The sequence below is a fragment of the Sphaerodactylus townsendi genome, linkage group LG03 (genome assembly GCF_021028975.2).
Source record: "Sphaerodactylus townsendi isolate TG3544 linkage group LG03, MPM_Stown_v2.3, whole genome shotgun sequence".
Lineage (NCBI taxonomy): Eukaryota > Metazoa > Chordata > Lepidosauria > Squamata > Sphaerodactylidae > Sphaerodactylus > Sphaerodactylus townsendi.
The window spans coordinates 83153282-83169134 of record NC_059427.1 but is presented as its reverse complement, the minus strand read 5'-3'; the positions used below and the strand labels follow the sequence as shown (position 1 = coordinate 83169134).

The 15853-nt window shown below is 40.6% G+C and overlaps 1 protein-coding gene across 1 annotated transcript in view; it reads right to left on the bottom strand.

The window, feature by feature from the left end:
* ADAMTS2 (ADAM metallopeptidase with thrombospondin type 1 motif 2) overlaps positions 1-15853 on the bottom strand; it is a 322378-nt gene that overhangs the window by 12440 nt on the left and 294085 nt on the right. The window contains exons 16-21 of the mRNA XM_048490772.1: positions 11568-11731; positions 10825-10981; positions 9282-9414; positions 2875-3082; positions 1717-1846; positions 1209-1298 (exon numbers count right to left, since the gene is read on the bottom strand). Coding sequence (XP_048346729.1) covers positions 1209-1298; positions 1717-1846; positions 2875-3082; positions 9282-9414; positions 10825-10981; positions 11568-11731 — 882 coding nt within the window. The remainder of the gene's footprint in view (positions 1-1208; positions 1299-1716; positions 1847-2874; positions 3083-9281; positions 9415-10824; positions 10982-11567; positions 11732-15853) is intronic.

The following is a 15853-nucleotide window of genomic DNA, read 5'->3' as shown; positions in this document are numbered from 1 at the left end:
CAGGGTATATATTTAAAGCTGGAACTGGTAGTTAATGCCAACGCAATTAAAATTTAAGGCATTTTTCTAAATATAGTTTCTTACTTCCCCTTCCCTACGCAAAATGAAACAAAACAATAAAAATTGAGGTAATTTTGTAGTTGTTCACACTGTTATGTTTGCCAGTTGACACACACTGATAGGTCACACACACACACATAACACATACAACCAGTCAAGTCAAACATGCAAATGGTGAAAAAAGACTGATGGATGTAATGATGTATAAAGAGTTCACTGTTGAGTCACTTTTGACATTGCGCGGTACAACAATGCCATACGATCTCAACCATATTAAAACACTACACACCACAACCCAGAGCATAGAGCACTTATGTTTTTTGTTGTATTGTTTTTCAGTTGTCTTTTTAAAAAGAACGTTAAAAAAACATTCTGGCAAAATTGTGTGAAGAAACACTTGCAGTTTTTGGAAAGAAAAAACACACAAGTGACGGAGCTTCATTCAAAGCATCGCCCAGTAACAGTATTTGAGAGAGCTTCATCTACTGGTAATAAGGTTTTCATGGCAACAAATGCAGATTTTAAAGCCAGGATTTTTTAAAATAGTGAAGCATGATAGTAGAAGCAATGAGACTAAATGAGATAGTAGAAGCAATGATAGTAAATGCAATGAGACTGGTGAAGCATGATAGTAGAAGCAATGAGACTAAAGGAAATGAGCACTTTCATTGTGTTTCACTACCCTGCCAGAAAACTGAAGCTAACCTGTGATAAGATACAGGATACTTAGATAAAAGGAGAACTTTAGCACTACAAAGTGTCATTATTGTGATGTGATCACATTCACAATAAGTTCTCAATTTCACCATCAAACTGAAATCATGAACCAGCTAAGAACCTTTTTTCACCATCACCAAGCAAACTGATTGCTCACTTCGCAGAGGACTTGCAACACGTTGTGGAGGTCCTACATCACACACCCAACACCTTCACCACCTCCACTACCAGTGCTACTCAACCTCCAGAGAAGAAAGACACTGTATGCCAAGGCCCAGTGCCAGGAGAAAAAAAAGATTCAGCCCAAGGTAAAAGTAGGCAGCTTCAAGGAAATTTTCCATATAGAAAGAAAAATAGAGCAGAAGGCAAAATCCACATTTGATGTGGCATGCATTTAAGGGCAAAGGCAGAGTTATAAATGGGTCTTTTACTTGAAGATATTTTCTGGATAGGATAATCTGGGTCCGGTCTTGACAGCCACTGTATCATGTAAGTTTTCTTTGATGTATCTGATGAATTTTCTGAAACAGAAATGAGGTAGAAATTGGGAAGGAAGAAATATGAGCACATTTGTAGCTTTGTAATGCACCATTTAAAATCCTTGGCTGAATAAACAGAATTAATAGCTTCCACTTTATTAAAAAAAAGTATAAGACTCTATAAAAAGAAATGGCTACACTATGAAAAATATTGTTACAATATCCATTTTCAAGGCATCCTTTCCCTCCTAGAAAGATACCTACGCATAATTACTCCCGCTACTGAAATGCCCAAAGCTACTGAAACTGGGAATATGAGACAGACTATAGGGAAGTAAACCCAGAATTCTTTCTCATCCAGACAAAACATTTTGAAAATGCTAATACATTTCATTTTAGCAGATTCTTAAGTGTCACAACCGATAGTATTCTCAAAAAATAAAAAGGGCTTAGTACTTACTGGAACAGAAAGGTAATTTGCAGGGCCTGATTGTATTGGGTTTGTCTTCTTTGCAAAAACCCATAACATTTTCACTTGTTCTGCACAGAACTTGCCTTTCTTGAGTGCCATTACCACAGGTCACAGAACACTGAAGAAAAAAACACAAACCAAGTGTCTTTAGTGGATTCTGCACAGCAAATGTATTATGGGTTTCAGTCATTATAAAGGAATCTGTCATGCACCCAGAGAAGCTTTTACTATTTTCTTATTAAGTCTCAGTTGTCGCTATAGTTAGTATGGGTTTAGTTCTTTTTGTATAGTGTTCAATGGGAAGGAACCTTAATTAGACCCTGTCCCTTTAAGAAGCCCCCTAGAGGCAGTCTTCCTTTCATTACCCAGTAGTGCTCCTGTTCAGTTTAGTTTAGTCTGAGGTGCCAGTGGAGCTGGAAGGCTGGAATAACTCTTATGTCTAAGGTACATAAGGAATATTAAAGCCTAAGGAGTATAAAGAGCATTAAGTCTAAGGTGTTACAAAAAGTAGAGTCCAGATAGAGGACACTGAAGGAACCAAGAGAAAGAACAGACAAAGTGGACTTTCTTGGAAAAAGTCAAGAAAGAATCAAAGTCTCAAGTTTTAAGTTGTTCCAGTCAAGCAAGTACTTTGTTTTAGTCAGACCCTGGGATGAGTTAGGGTCTTAATTCTACTATGAAATAAAACATCTCTTTTTTTGAACTGTTACACCTTGCTTGTGAGTCTCCCACTCTGTTCTGGCCACGTACAGGGCACCTAAGACCGTTTTATTTGGAGAACAGAACAGAATCTATTTTCCTTTTTCCCATTCACATGTGTGCTGTGCAGGCAGCGATTAGAGTCCATGGAAACAGTACAGGTTGCTTTTGCGCCTTCTTTTTTTTAATTTACTGAGACTTGTGTAGCTGAAAAGCCAAACAGAAATGAACCCCTGCAGCAATGCTAATCGTCCCATAGTTTGATTGGCTGCATCTGAGTAGTTGTGCTTATGCAACACACAAAATTAAAAAAGAAAAAGGGACCTCCCTGCAACAGCAGAGCAATAATGAACAGTGGAACAATGGCAATTATCTGACAATATCCTCAATACCATTAATAAAACTAATTCAAAATATAACCCAACAATGCTACAGAGTGCTGCTTACCTGTGACCAGGGTCCTATCCTCCACTGTGCAGGACAAAGTTCTCGGTTGCAAGCTTTCCTACCCTCTGGACGATCGCTACTGCAGTATTTGGTATGAACAGAACGGTTTGTGTTGTCATGAAGTAGCTGGATACACCGTACTGAACGCATCTGATATCCCGTTTTTCCACAACTTTTGCTGCAAGGTTCCCAATCTCCAGTAACCCATCTAATTTAATGGAAAGTATCTGACATGTAAGTTTATTCATCATAAGTCTCACTAATATTTTAAAAAATCTATTAATTTAAAATGTCCATTTTCAAAACAACTTTTCACTCTGCATCATATAGATATCTAAGAACAAAGTCCTCAGATACTTTATCAGTTGAGAAGGGTGACGGGCAGCCCAATCTGGGTGGGGGGATTCCCCTCTGGAGGTGGTGTGATCTTATGCCAGCAGATTTACCTTCCCTGGGGCACTTATGCCAACGGAGGGGCAAATCCACCATTGTCTGGCTGCTACAGGGCCCCGGGATGTCCAGCCATGGCACCCAGCTCTGCGCTGATGCTCCCATGCTGCACCCAGCTGTAACAGCATGGTGGGGGTGTTCTGGGGGTGTTCCAGGGGGCAGGCTGACCTTAGCCTCTAGAACCCAAATTGCTCCCGTGTGCCTGCAGAATCCCTGAGAGATTCTTGCCTATGGAGATTCAAAGGTGAGGGATTTCTGAAAAAAACTATCAGGCTCCCCATACTGTGGGAAAGCCCTTTGGAGTGGGCGGAGTGGTGTCAAAGTGGCATCACCCCCACCAACATGACAGCTCTGGATTGAACTGTATATGTAAGCTACCTTCAAGGTATACATAAGTCTTAACTGGGGCCACTTCCATACAAAGTGTTTCCCCCCCTTCTGGCTTCTACACTGGAGTGCTCTTCTTTTGGATATCGTGCTGTAAATATGCTCTAATCATCCTCAATATACTTTCCCTCTACTTTACTCTGGTATTTTAGAAGAAATGCAGTACAAGTCACACTATCTGGAAGGTTTTCCTACTGTCAGTCCTTTACAGCTACCATGGGGTTTCTTTGTTTTAAAAAAACCAATAATTACTATAGCACTTACTGATTTTTTTTAAAAAAAGCTTCTCCAGTGGTTCATTGGGGAAAATGAAGGGAAAGTGGTGGCTATGAGCAACTGACAGAGGAATGTGTGCAGAAGGCTTCCAGAATGGAAGATACATTGCAGATGCACTTGCCTTTGCCTTCATGGTGGTGATGATGCAATATGGAAAATATTTGCCATGTAGAAGTAGGCCAGAAAAGGTCTTGACCCCCACCTTCAGTGCTTCTGCAAGTACTTACATATATGTGATTCGTAATTGATATGGGACATATATCTTCCACTTAGGTACATTGATTATTTATTCATTTAGATCAGGGATAGGGAACCTGCGGCTCTCCAGATGTTCAGGAACTACAATTCCCATCAGCCCCATCAGCCCAATTGGCCATGCTGACAGAGGCTGATGGGAATTGTAGTTCCTGAACATCTGGAGAGCCGCAGGTTCCCTACCCCTGATTTAGATCCTGGTTCTGGTCAAGGCAGCTTGCAATGATTTTATTCATTTTATTTCTTACAGGCCAACCTTCCCCATAAAATCAACATTCACATTATGGAAAAGAGAAGGAAAAGGGAAGGAAAGTAAGGGAAAAGGGAAGAGAAAGGGAGGCCAGCTAGATGGATACCGCTGCTGTCCTCAAACATAAGCTTGGTGGAACAGCTCAGTCTTTCAGACCCTGCTTGTGCTAAGTCTGTCAAGCCTCACTTGACAGAGCATTCCACCAGGCTGGGGCCAGAGCTGCAACGATTGGCCCGACCTGAAAAAGGCAGGAGCAGGAAAGGTGCTTATATTGGGGACGGCATGGTCGGGTCAGCAATGGTGCTGACCTGCTGATGTTGCGATCCGTTTGTCTACCCAGCTTCTTAAGAGTTCATGTTTGTTATTTAATAAATTGGGCTGCAGCCCAATCTATTGCCAAGTTCTGGTTGGTGTGTTTATTTGCCGGGGAAGGGTCTACACCATCTGCACGCAATGAAATATTAGCCATTAGGCAGTAGTTATTTAGGATATTTTGGTCATTATGACATGTACAAATCCTTCCACAACAGACAAACTTGCCTGTTCTTTTCAGCTTCTTCAATTGATAGCAAAAGTACAAGTCATTCAGACAGTTCCTGTTTGGACAAACTGGAATAAATATGCATGCTTAAGAAAAATGGGTGACAGTGAATGCTTTGAGGAAGAGGAACAGAGGTAAACTGGAGTTGGCCTGTAATAGAAACCGTTTTCATCAGGCACTCTTGCATCCCAGAGGTTATGTGACTGGACTATTCAAAATGAGCTATAAGAAACTGAAAAGCCAGTGAAACTTCCCTATGAATATCTTCTCTTGGCATTATAGCCAAGTAATCTATGCCTATTAAAGGTTAATAAAGATAAAGATATAGCCAAGTAATACTATTTTTTTAAAATAATCATTTTCTGTCACCAAATTTAGAGGGCCATGTGATACTTGTGATAGGAGATCAGGGTGGTATTGCGGTAGAAGAGTTGGACTAGAATTTGGGAAACACAAGTTCAAATCCCTACTCTGACATAGAAACTCACTGGGTGACCTTGGTCTAGTCACACAGCCTCAGCTTTGACCCTAGCAAATATTTAGATGGGTGACCTTCAAGGACAATCTGGGGCGGAACGCAGAAGAAGGCAATGGCAGACCACCTCTGAACGTCTGTTGCCTTGAAAACCCTATATTTGGTCATTGACTGTAAATAAAGTCTTCTTCTTCTTGAAAGCCCTATGTCATAAGTCAGCAAAAAAAAAGTGGTACTGGAATTAGGGCTGTGCAATTTTAAAAAACAGGTAAAAATTCAGAGTCAGATTTAATGAATTTCCCAATTTCCCAATCCCCATATTCACTTATTTGCAGTGGCGAGGCAAGGGGGGCTGCCACTGAGTTCTACATGCAATTTGGAGGCTGTGACAGTGGAGCTCTGCACCTGCCCCGTCCTTTGAGTCCCACATGGGACTCAGAAGCCAGGGTAGTGGAACTGACAAGCAAGTAAGTGAGGGGAGAGGGGAAATTCTTTTTTTAAAAAATGGCAGCAGTTCTGAAGTGGCCTGAATAAAGCTGAAAAAAATCCACATGATTCTTTACATTGATGCCTTCCCAGAGGCGTAGCACCAACGGGTGGGGTGCAATGTCCTGGGCAGAGTCGTGGTCAGGCTGTGGAGGGGGCATGGTGGGGGCATTCCGGGGCATGGCAGAGGTGGGTGGTGCTGCGGCAAGGGCGCACGCCTCGCTCTGCCTCTGTGCCTTCCCCCTCCAGGCTCCTTTTAAATTGCCACCTTTTTTCAGTTTGGCTTTTGCCAAACACACACAACTGGGATGTTTTTATTCTTTTCATGTACACGGGTAAGTTATTTTCAGTGCAATCCTAATCATTTCAACTCAGAAGTAAATCTCACTGGGTTCAATGGGACTTACTCCCTAGTAAGCGTGTTTAGGATTACAGCTACAGTTCCTTTTGGAAGAACTCCAGACATTTTAAGCAGCACACTGTAGTGTTTCAGAAGTGCAAGGAAGAACTGAAAGCAATACTCATAACCAACTACTGAGCCCCAGAATGCCAATGGGACACAAGTGGCTTTGTCTGAAAAAGTTTTTTTTTTTTAAAAAAACACATTAACAGTTGGGAGTCAAAACAGTTATGACTGAAATGACACAAAAATCTGTTAGCGGCTGTCTGCTAAAACAAATTATAAGAGCAGTTTGAAAGGGGCCTTAGATGGGAGATTGTGACCTATTTCAATAGACTAATGAATGTTTCCCAAGAATACCTTAGCTTAAATATCTATTGCTCATTAACCATTTCCAAAACAAAATAAAACATAAAACTTCTATCTTACAGCAGGCATGTGTCATGACTACACTGTTTCATTCATTCTGCTGGCCTTTTTACAACAGAAATCAGATCCGAGAAACCATACGCAACCAGATATTATATAAACACAAAAGATCTCAATTCACACCCTAATTATTCAATCTGGTGTCTTTCTCAAAGCAATCTTTTCCATAACTGCCTTAAAAATGAAATAATAGAATTTCCTCCCAGCTTCCTAACTACAGGTATCTGTAACATTCTAAATAATACATGTGGAAACCAACGGATATAAACTACAAAACAAGGGCTGTAAAAGCAGATGCTAGCTTACTTGTAGCATCATTAATAGAGAGTGATTTGCTATTTCAGATTTGCCAACAGTTCAACCATTCGCTAAGAACTGTGTGTAAAAGAACAGCCACAGCCAAGCAGTTTGTCCTGTCACTATCAAGTCTTCAAAACAATATATTTGTTTCTTTCAGGAGCAGCACCAAAACCTTTCTAAATCCTGACTGTAATATATTAACAAATGGAAGATTAGCCTCTGCGTTTCTTATATTTTTTCTACATTCAGCAAATGACAGAAAGCAACAGGAAGTTTAAAGGATATATGATTACAATGATTAAGAAAAAATCATGAATAACTTGTTCTGAGACAAAGATTGGTGATTATATCTAAGGAACAGGTACCAACCTCCAGGTGGAGCCTGGAGTTCTACCAGAATTACAAATGATTTCCTCATGACAGAGATCAGTTTCCCTGGAAACAGGGCTGCAAGCCTCCCACAACGATGGGAGGTCTCCCACCTTCCACAGCTGTTGGCTGCTGCTGCCTGGAGAATTTTTATTTTTAAAAAATCTGCCACAGGCCTCTGCACCAGCATACCACTACTGGCATTTTACCCTGCTGAGGTCCCTTCCTTCCCCAAACTCCGCCCTCACTGGTCTGTGCTTCCAAATGTCTAGGAATTTGCCAACCCAAAATTGGCAATTCTAGTTGGGAATGAAGGTATCACAACTCAAAGGCTTGGATCCCATGGAACCTCCTCAGCTCCACCCACCTTCCTCTCCCCAAATGCTGCTCCTGGGGGAAATGGAAATCCCAAGAACAACATGGACAATTAGGGATCTGCTATTGGGTAGTGGAATAGGCAAAATCACACCCCCTTCTGCCTGTAGAAAATTTCTGCTGAATCCAACCCAAAGACTGCCAAACACTAGATCAGACAGTGAAATTTTGCAAAGAAAATCATGGAAGATCTTTATAAGTTACTATATCAAGATTCTTGTGCCTAGTGGCAGCCAGGAAAATGATCACATCACAGACATAATACTCCAAGTGCCTTGAAGAGCTTATGGCTTGAATAAAAAGGGACATAAAAGTAAAGGTAGTCCCCTAGGCAAACACCAATGACACCGAATTATTACATTTACTAGGCAGACTATGTTTATTGCGTGATTTGTCATTGCCTTCACCAGTCATCTACACAATACCCCCAACAAGCTGGGTATTCATTTTAGCAACGTCCGAGAGATGGAAGGCTGAATCAACCTTGAGTCAGCTAACTGAAACTGATTTCCATTGGCATCAAACTCAGGTCATGAGCAGAGCTTTGACTGTAGTACTGCAGCTTACTATTCTGTGCCACAGGGGTTGTCACAAAATATACACTAAGGTAGTCTACTGCTAATGATTAACTGGAAACTTCATTTGGTGTATAATGTAGTATTTTACCTGTTAATTGGTATGGATTATACAGATCACATGACATAAACATTCTAGAGGCTGCAATGGCTGTCCTTCCAGGCACAATTCAAAGTCATGCTTTCAATCTTGCAAGACTAACCAGGGGTCTAGCTGAAGAAAACAGCACCTGGGACTCACCCTGGGCACCCACCCTCAGCTGCTGTGCCCCGCCCCTTCAGTTGCATCCCTCCTGGGGCAGGGTGAGACCAAGTTGGCCCTGGTCCCAGCTGCATATGGAGTTAGGGGGCAAGGGCAGTCTTGCTAGTCTCATTCAACTGCACACCTTCTTCAAACTCCATGGGGAGTTCGGGGAAGGGGCGCAGTTGCAGGGGGCATGCAATATGACCCTCATATGATGAATGGGAGTAGCACCACATCCCCTATCTATGCCATTGAGACTAACAATGCAATCCAAACAACACTTTCCTGGGAGTTAGTCCCACTGAATAGGCCTTAGTAGGATTCTGACTACTCAGAATTTTCTCTAAGTGGCCTGGCTATTACATGCCTCTGCGTTGTATCATGATTTTCAAAAACCATATGATTTTCTGTGCACCAAGCATCCCTTTTGTTCTGGGACGCCTGAGAGAAAGGCAAGTACGTGCATATTTTAAACAAACAAATAACCAAAAGCAACCACAACTGGGTGGAGTGTAGAAGGTCATCTGAGGCTAGCTGCAGGCACTTCTGTTTCCAATTATTATGATGATTTATTCCAGCAAAGAGAAATGCTTACATTGGCTGAGAACATTCTTGGAGATTGCATACTCTGCGGATGGGCTTTGGCTTTTGGATGGACTCACAGTAACTACGATGAACCATTTTGTAGTCAGTCTTCCTCCGACAACCATACTTTGTAAGCTGGTGACCTTCAGAAAGACACATTTTTGTTAAAAAAAGTCTTCAACTTTTAAAGTTCTTCCACACAAATCCAAATTTACTTTTATGGTTCACAATGTATTGTATTTTGTGGGTCAGGGAAGATGATGCTGATTTGCAGAATTCTGTGGCGTTGCCAGTGGACTCACAATTTCTTAGGGATTTTATGAAGGCACCATTTGTATGTGAAATAAATGTGTGATTTCCACAATTTGCATGATTTATTCCACAGGAGCACCAATAATGACTGTCATGTTATACCAACCACGTGCAGTCATCATTTAATAAAATCATAACTTTCATGTTATTCCAGTTAGTTTGCAAGACTGATGGTATCTTATTACACTATCTATAAGCAATCCTTTTAAGCCTGCAAGTGAATTAGGCCAGAGAAACAAACATGGGATCTTCCAATATACTTATCACCTGCCATGTGGAAATGGTGGGGAAGGAGCAGACAAATAAAATCTCACACCAGGTAGACTCCAGGGATGAACTCCTGGGATGAACAGGATGCACACATTTCCCTCAAGCAGATGGTTTGGTTCACTATGGGGTACAGTTTATATTTTCTGTTGGAATTTTTTAACACCTCAGAAGTTCATTACTATTAATTTATCTCTGTTTGTGAATGAAGAAGAGTTTGGATTTATACCTTTTCTCAACTGTAAGAAGTCTCAAAGTGGCTTACAAACTTTCCTCCCTTCCTCTCCCCAAAACAGACACATTGTGAGGTAGGTGGGGCATACTCAGAGAATGAAAATCAAACCTGGTTTTACAGATTAGAGCAGTGGTTCTCAACCTTCCTAATGCCACGACCCTTTAATACAGTTCCTCATGTTGTGGTGACCCCCAACCCTAATATTTATCCATTTTATAGATGGAGAACACTGATGCAGAGAGTCTTAGGTGACTTCTGTGAAAGGGTCGTTCGACCCCCAAAGGAGTCCTGACCCCCAGGTTGAGAACCACTGGATTAGAGTCTACTGCTCTTAACCGCTATACCATGTTGGCTCTCGGAGTGAAACTGTCCTACTTCTTTATTCGCTGTCTCTTTTTCAGTTGTACAATATGTTATAAATAACTAACACTAGTGATATAACTTGAACTATTTCTAGCCCTCCATTTTCATACTAAATATTCACTATTCAAATGGGTGAATGAATATTCACAGATGTAATGCCACAGATAAAACTGTCATAACATCTTAGGCAAAGTGTTCTCAGTAAAGTCCTTTCACACATTCAGTTGCAGTCATTAAATAATGGGCAATCAAGAGATGAAAAATCATGTAATATACACAGATGTATGAACCAGATTTGAATTATACAATTAATTGCACAGATTCAGAAACTCACAGAAAGATGCATCTATTCATCAGTTTAGCATTCGTTCTTTACCTCCTCCACATGGTTTTGAACACTGCGACCATTTTTTCAAGGCCCACTCATATGTTACGGAGTCTTCCAAGACATTGTTGTTATCAACATTTAAAGAGTCTTCATGGATCATGTACTTGTATGTCAGTGAAATCTTGACATTACCATGAGGGATTACCTTGTCAGACAAATAAAATATAAATTCTGAGCAAGCAATATCTTTTTGAATCTCTCAGAGAATTTTAAAAAGAATAGAATCATGGTAAGCAAGGCTTAGATTTTCAAAACTAGTCAAACCTGATTTAAAAAAAATATTCCTTTGAAATGATGATCTTTCTAGGCTGCTTCCATGAAAATATGTCTAACTGAAATCAGTGTTATCTTGGCCAGGCAGAAGAGAGAGTGTGAGAATAGCCACAGCAGGTGTGAGCTTGGACTGTAGCACTTTCAACTCTTTTTGCTTCTTCTGCTTCTCCTGCCAAGAGTGATGAGGCTTGCCAAGTCTCCCCACTTCTGCCAGGGTGGTCTGCAGGGACCCAGACAGGATAAGGGGAAGTCAATGAGACTTGATGACATGAGTGGGTGGCTTCCACTTGATTCACCTCTACCCCACCCACAGTGGCAATGGGATGCCACTGAAGACAGGGAGTTCAAGTTCAGCTTATATCCACTGGCAGAACACTGTTAAGTATTCCCTGTCCACCAGTAACAGTAATTTGAATGTCTTTGTGGATGCTGGGTATCCTCATTTTCAAGTGACTTACCAAAACAATGATTCCATTGCGTAAAGGACCCATAGTTTGTACCATTTCTCTGTCGTCGTCATTTCGATACTCCCATTCTGCACCCATATTAATAAACACTTTGGAGTCTGGCACATAGTTGTCCTCATTTAAAATAAATTTCCCCGTTTCTCTGTTCTTGATAGCTGGAAGCAACAGGACAAATGGACAAATATTAAATTCTCACGAGATATTTCTTATTTTAATTTTCAGGATTTGTTCCATGTGAAAACTGCTGAAGGCTGACTTCATGGGTCAGTGGGAGATGTACAATTTTTTTCACAATCTCTTCTGCAAACAGAACTATGCTAAGTAGATTTCTTTTTCTGTTTGCACATAGCCTGTTTAAGCCCCTTATTTGGACATTTCCCATCCTGTTGCAGTACATATACCTGTGGATTAAATTTCTGTAATCTATTTTTATCATGACTTATATGTATATTATTTATTTAAATTATTTATAACCCATTCCCCATTAAAAGATCCTTGAGGTACCTTACAGAAATCCAATAAAACAACCTCAAGCAGTATAAGAATGTAAAAGCAGCAGAATAAGAACATAAAGGGTAAGAGTGATAAAAACATAAAACCTTAAATCCATAAAAAAGGAAGATGCCATAATACATGCTAAAATCTGGATTACTGCAGTTAAAAATACTTTTGAGTGGAGAAAAAAATGGTAGGAACATGAAAAGGGAAGACACTGAATCTAACAGATCAGGAGAATAAAAATATTCTTGCATGGTGTTTAAAAGGTAACACGTTTGTGGCCAGGAGAACAGAGAAGGCTCTGAAAGTCAATTTATTTATTGAAAATGTTTACATCTTGCCAATAGTAAGATTTCATAACCCAGTAAGTTACAAAGAATATACACAAAAGTTAAAACACAACACAATTATTATTACAGGTTCAGAAATCTTGCAAATAGACACAAGATCAAAGACAAATGTTTGACTGAAACAGAATTTCCATTTTCTAACTAGAGTTGTAATCAGATTTGCTGCCAAAACCCACAGGAATTTGAATTCACTATTGTGTCAACCTTCCACTGCAGTGATCTGAGGTTTTAATGGATCTGCAATCTTGTGCTTACATTATAATTATCAGCATCTGAAGAGAAAAGTACTGGCATATAAGACCAGAATTCAGAATATTATGCATACATATAGTTGATTTATGATGTCAAAACTGTGGCCCATTGATCTTGTCATTGTCTATTCTGACTGGCAGCAACTTTGCTGTCTTAGGCAGGTGTCTCTACTAGTCCCACTATACCTGAGCTACTTTAACAGCAGTGTCCAGGACTGAACTTACGTCACATGTATTCAACTACTAGGCTACTGACCCTTCTATTTTCTTCTTGACAAAGCAGCAAGCTTGATACAAACAATTAACCAAAATTCAACAGAACAGGAGATTAATTTGGTTTGTGAAGCAAATTTTGCTTGGTAAGTTAAAATCAAAACAGGCTCTGTTTCATTATACAGAACTATAGAGTTCTATAACTTTAGAAGAGAAGGTGGAAAAGGAAATCTCCCTCACAGAATCACCTGAGAGACATGGTAAGTAGAACATATTGTTCCTCTGTGAAGATGACTGGATTAAATGAGGTCTCTTTGAACTTGAGGATTCTGTGATCTATCTCTTTTTCTTCTTTATTAAAAACTTCTTTTGTAGCCTTTACTGCTGATCTCAGCATTGCTAATATCCCTGGCTAAAATTTTGAGGCCCCTTTCAACTGTCTTTCTGCTTCTCCTTTTGAAAAAAATAATCTCAAACATGACAGTTGCATACACATAGCCCACCTTCCCAGATGTTGAGCAAATCACACACCTTCTGAGCATGTCAGCCTCAAGCATCAATATGTTTTGTAGGCTTACAAAATCAAAGGTTTACATCTTGCTCATGATTCTGCGGAAGAAGTTTATTTACTTTATTTATTAATACTTTTATTTATATCCCGCCCTTCCCAACAGGGCTCAGGGTGGCAACAACATAGAAACCAATACAAAATAAAATGATCAACAGAACAATATTAAAACAGTAAAAACCAATTATAGGTGGCATGACTCCCCCACCTTTGCCTAACGCAAGCAAGGAGCCCTTGCCAAAAATGCTATTAGACCTATAGCAGTTTGAGGAAACATTCACTATAACAAAACTTAGGTGATTCATAACATGGTTATCAGGGACAATTTGGCTCGAATCCACTTCTAATTAATAATAATCTACAAGACATCATCTGCTCTTGATTCACTGAATTGCAAGGAGTGGATTTCAATTACTGTTCAAGTTTATAGTGATTGATTGAACATCTCTGCTACTTATGGCTCAGCGTATGAAAGAGAATGGACCAAGAAGGAGTCTATGGAGATGTATACAAAACACAGTCTGGTGAGCAGCTGAATAGGGAATAACATTATGCAACAAGCCTGAAAGCAGCAGACCTGGGCTGCATTGCTATAAAGCAGCATCCACCACACCAAAGAAGACATAATGACATAATTTTTGAAAGGGGGATGACCCTGGAAATGTTTTTTCAGATGGAATTCCAGGCATTTGATTACAATCAATAGGTGCTCTGGGAATCCACAAGACTGTCCTATAGTGTTATTCTGAGTTACAGCCTTCTAAAATCACTGAAGTCAATGGGCTGGGAAGGGAAGAACTCTCCTTAGGACTGAACTGCTAGTGTTGTTTAGTATAACTTATGGCCTCATTACAGAACTTGTAGTAGAACACAAAAATCCAGGTGTCCAGTTTCTGTAATTCCAAGGTCCATTTTCTTCACAGTAAGCCCATTGCACACATGGGGTTTCAAAGTAAATGTGTAGAAAGGCACATCGGAAAAAGAGTAAGTTTCTGGCCCTTATTCAGTGGGGGAAAATACAACATGAAGCAGTCACTTCAGAATGAAATCTGCAGTGTTATTGAGAGGATCCTATAGAACATGCTAGGCATGCATAAAGTTTCACTCTCTGGCATCTCACCTTCAGACAGATCCTTGTCTGAGTTGCTTGCCTGAGTTGCTGTAGGCTGTTTCCACATGGTACAATTATACTGGGTTACAATCAATACCTTACAATCCGGGTCTATTTTATCTTGGTTTCTCCCTTCGCATGGTTGCCCGTTTCTGTGAAGGAATCGAGTGAAGACCGGGAGGAAATACTCCAGTTTGTTTCGCACAAGCCCGGGTCTTTTGTATTTACATTGCAAATGTATCCACGCATGCGCAAACATCCCCTGTGTCTCACGTTCTGATTGGCTGTTGCTTTTGGGAAGCAGCTTTAATTAACGTCTCCATCCTGCCTTTTGAATTGCTGGCCCACAAAAAGGCTGCGCTTCTGATTGGTCAACCCACAACGAGTGGGGGGAATTGAAGTCCCCCTTTTCCCAGTTCTGGATAGGGCCCGGCACAGGCCTCAACACAGCAAGCGGCAGCAAAAAAACAATGGGCACAGCATCACATCACATTCCCACTTAAGTTCTCATATTCTTGTGGAAAACAAGAGATTCTCTCCCACATGATATGCCTAAAGTGCGCATCTCCCTAGCTGTGTGCGCCAAGCAACCAGTACATGTACAGAAAAGAAAATGGGGACATTTTGGGACTCCACTCCTGATTAACCCAGACAAAATAGCACCTGGTCGATACCATAAGCAGAAAATGTGCTTTGGGGAATGTTTTGGGAAGGGCAGGCTGCAACAGTCAGCAGCTCAGCAGAGTTGAAAACTGACATGATGTCAGGTGGGGAGATCAGGGGACAGGTGGCAGAGTTAGGGTTAGGACAGGGAGATCAGGTGGCTGGGTGGGAAAAATAAACTGGTTCTGCTCCCATGGTGTTTGAACAATAGCAGGTTCAACGCGGGGTTTTTGACAATCCTGGGATGAGGGAAATATTGCAAGACAAAAAAACTTTTGGACTGGGAACGGTGCAAACTTCTTGGTTAAACCGAGATATTTCCCTTGCTCAACCCAGGCTATTTGGACTGTGCAGAAACGACTGTAGATTGACGGCCAACCAGAATAAAAGTTGTAAAGTTACATTTTTGTCATGCAACAGTGCTATGTTCTATGTAATTTTTCAAACTCTCTACTATGGGCTGTTGAATAAAGCAGTTGTTGATTGGGTTATTTTCGATTATTGAATCCCAGATTATACATAACTGAAAGGAGTGCAAGAACTCCTCTACTAGCTGCACATTCTTGTTCCTGTTCAACTACCAATAAAGCTTGAGCTTAACAAGAGTTATGAGCTCTAGGGCA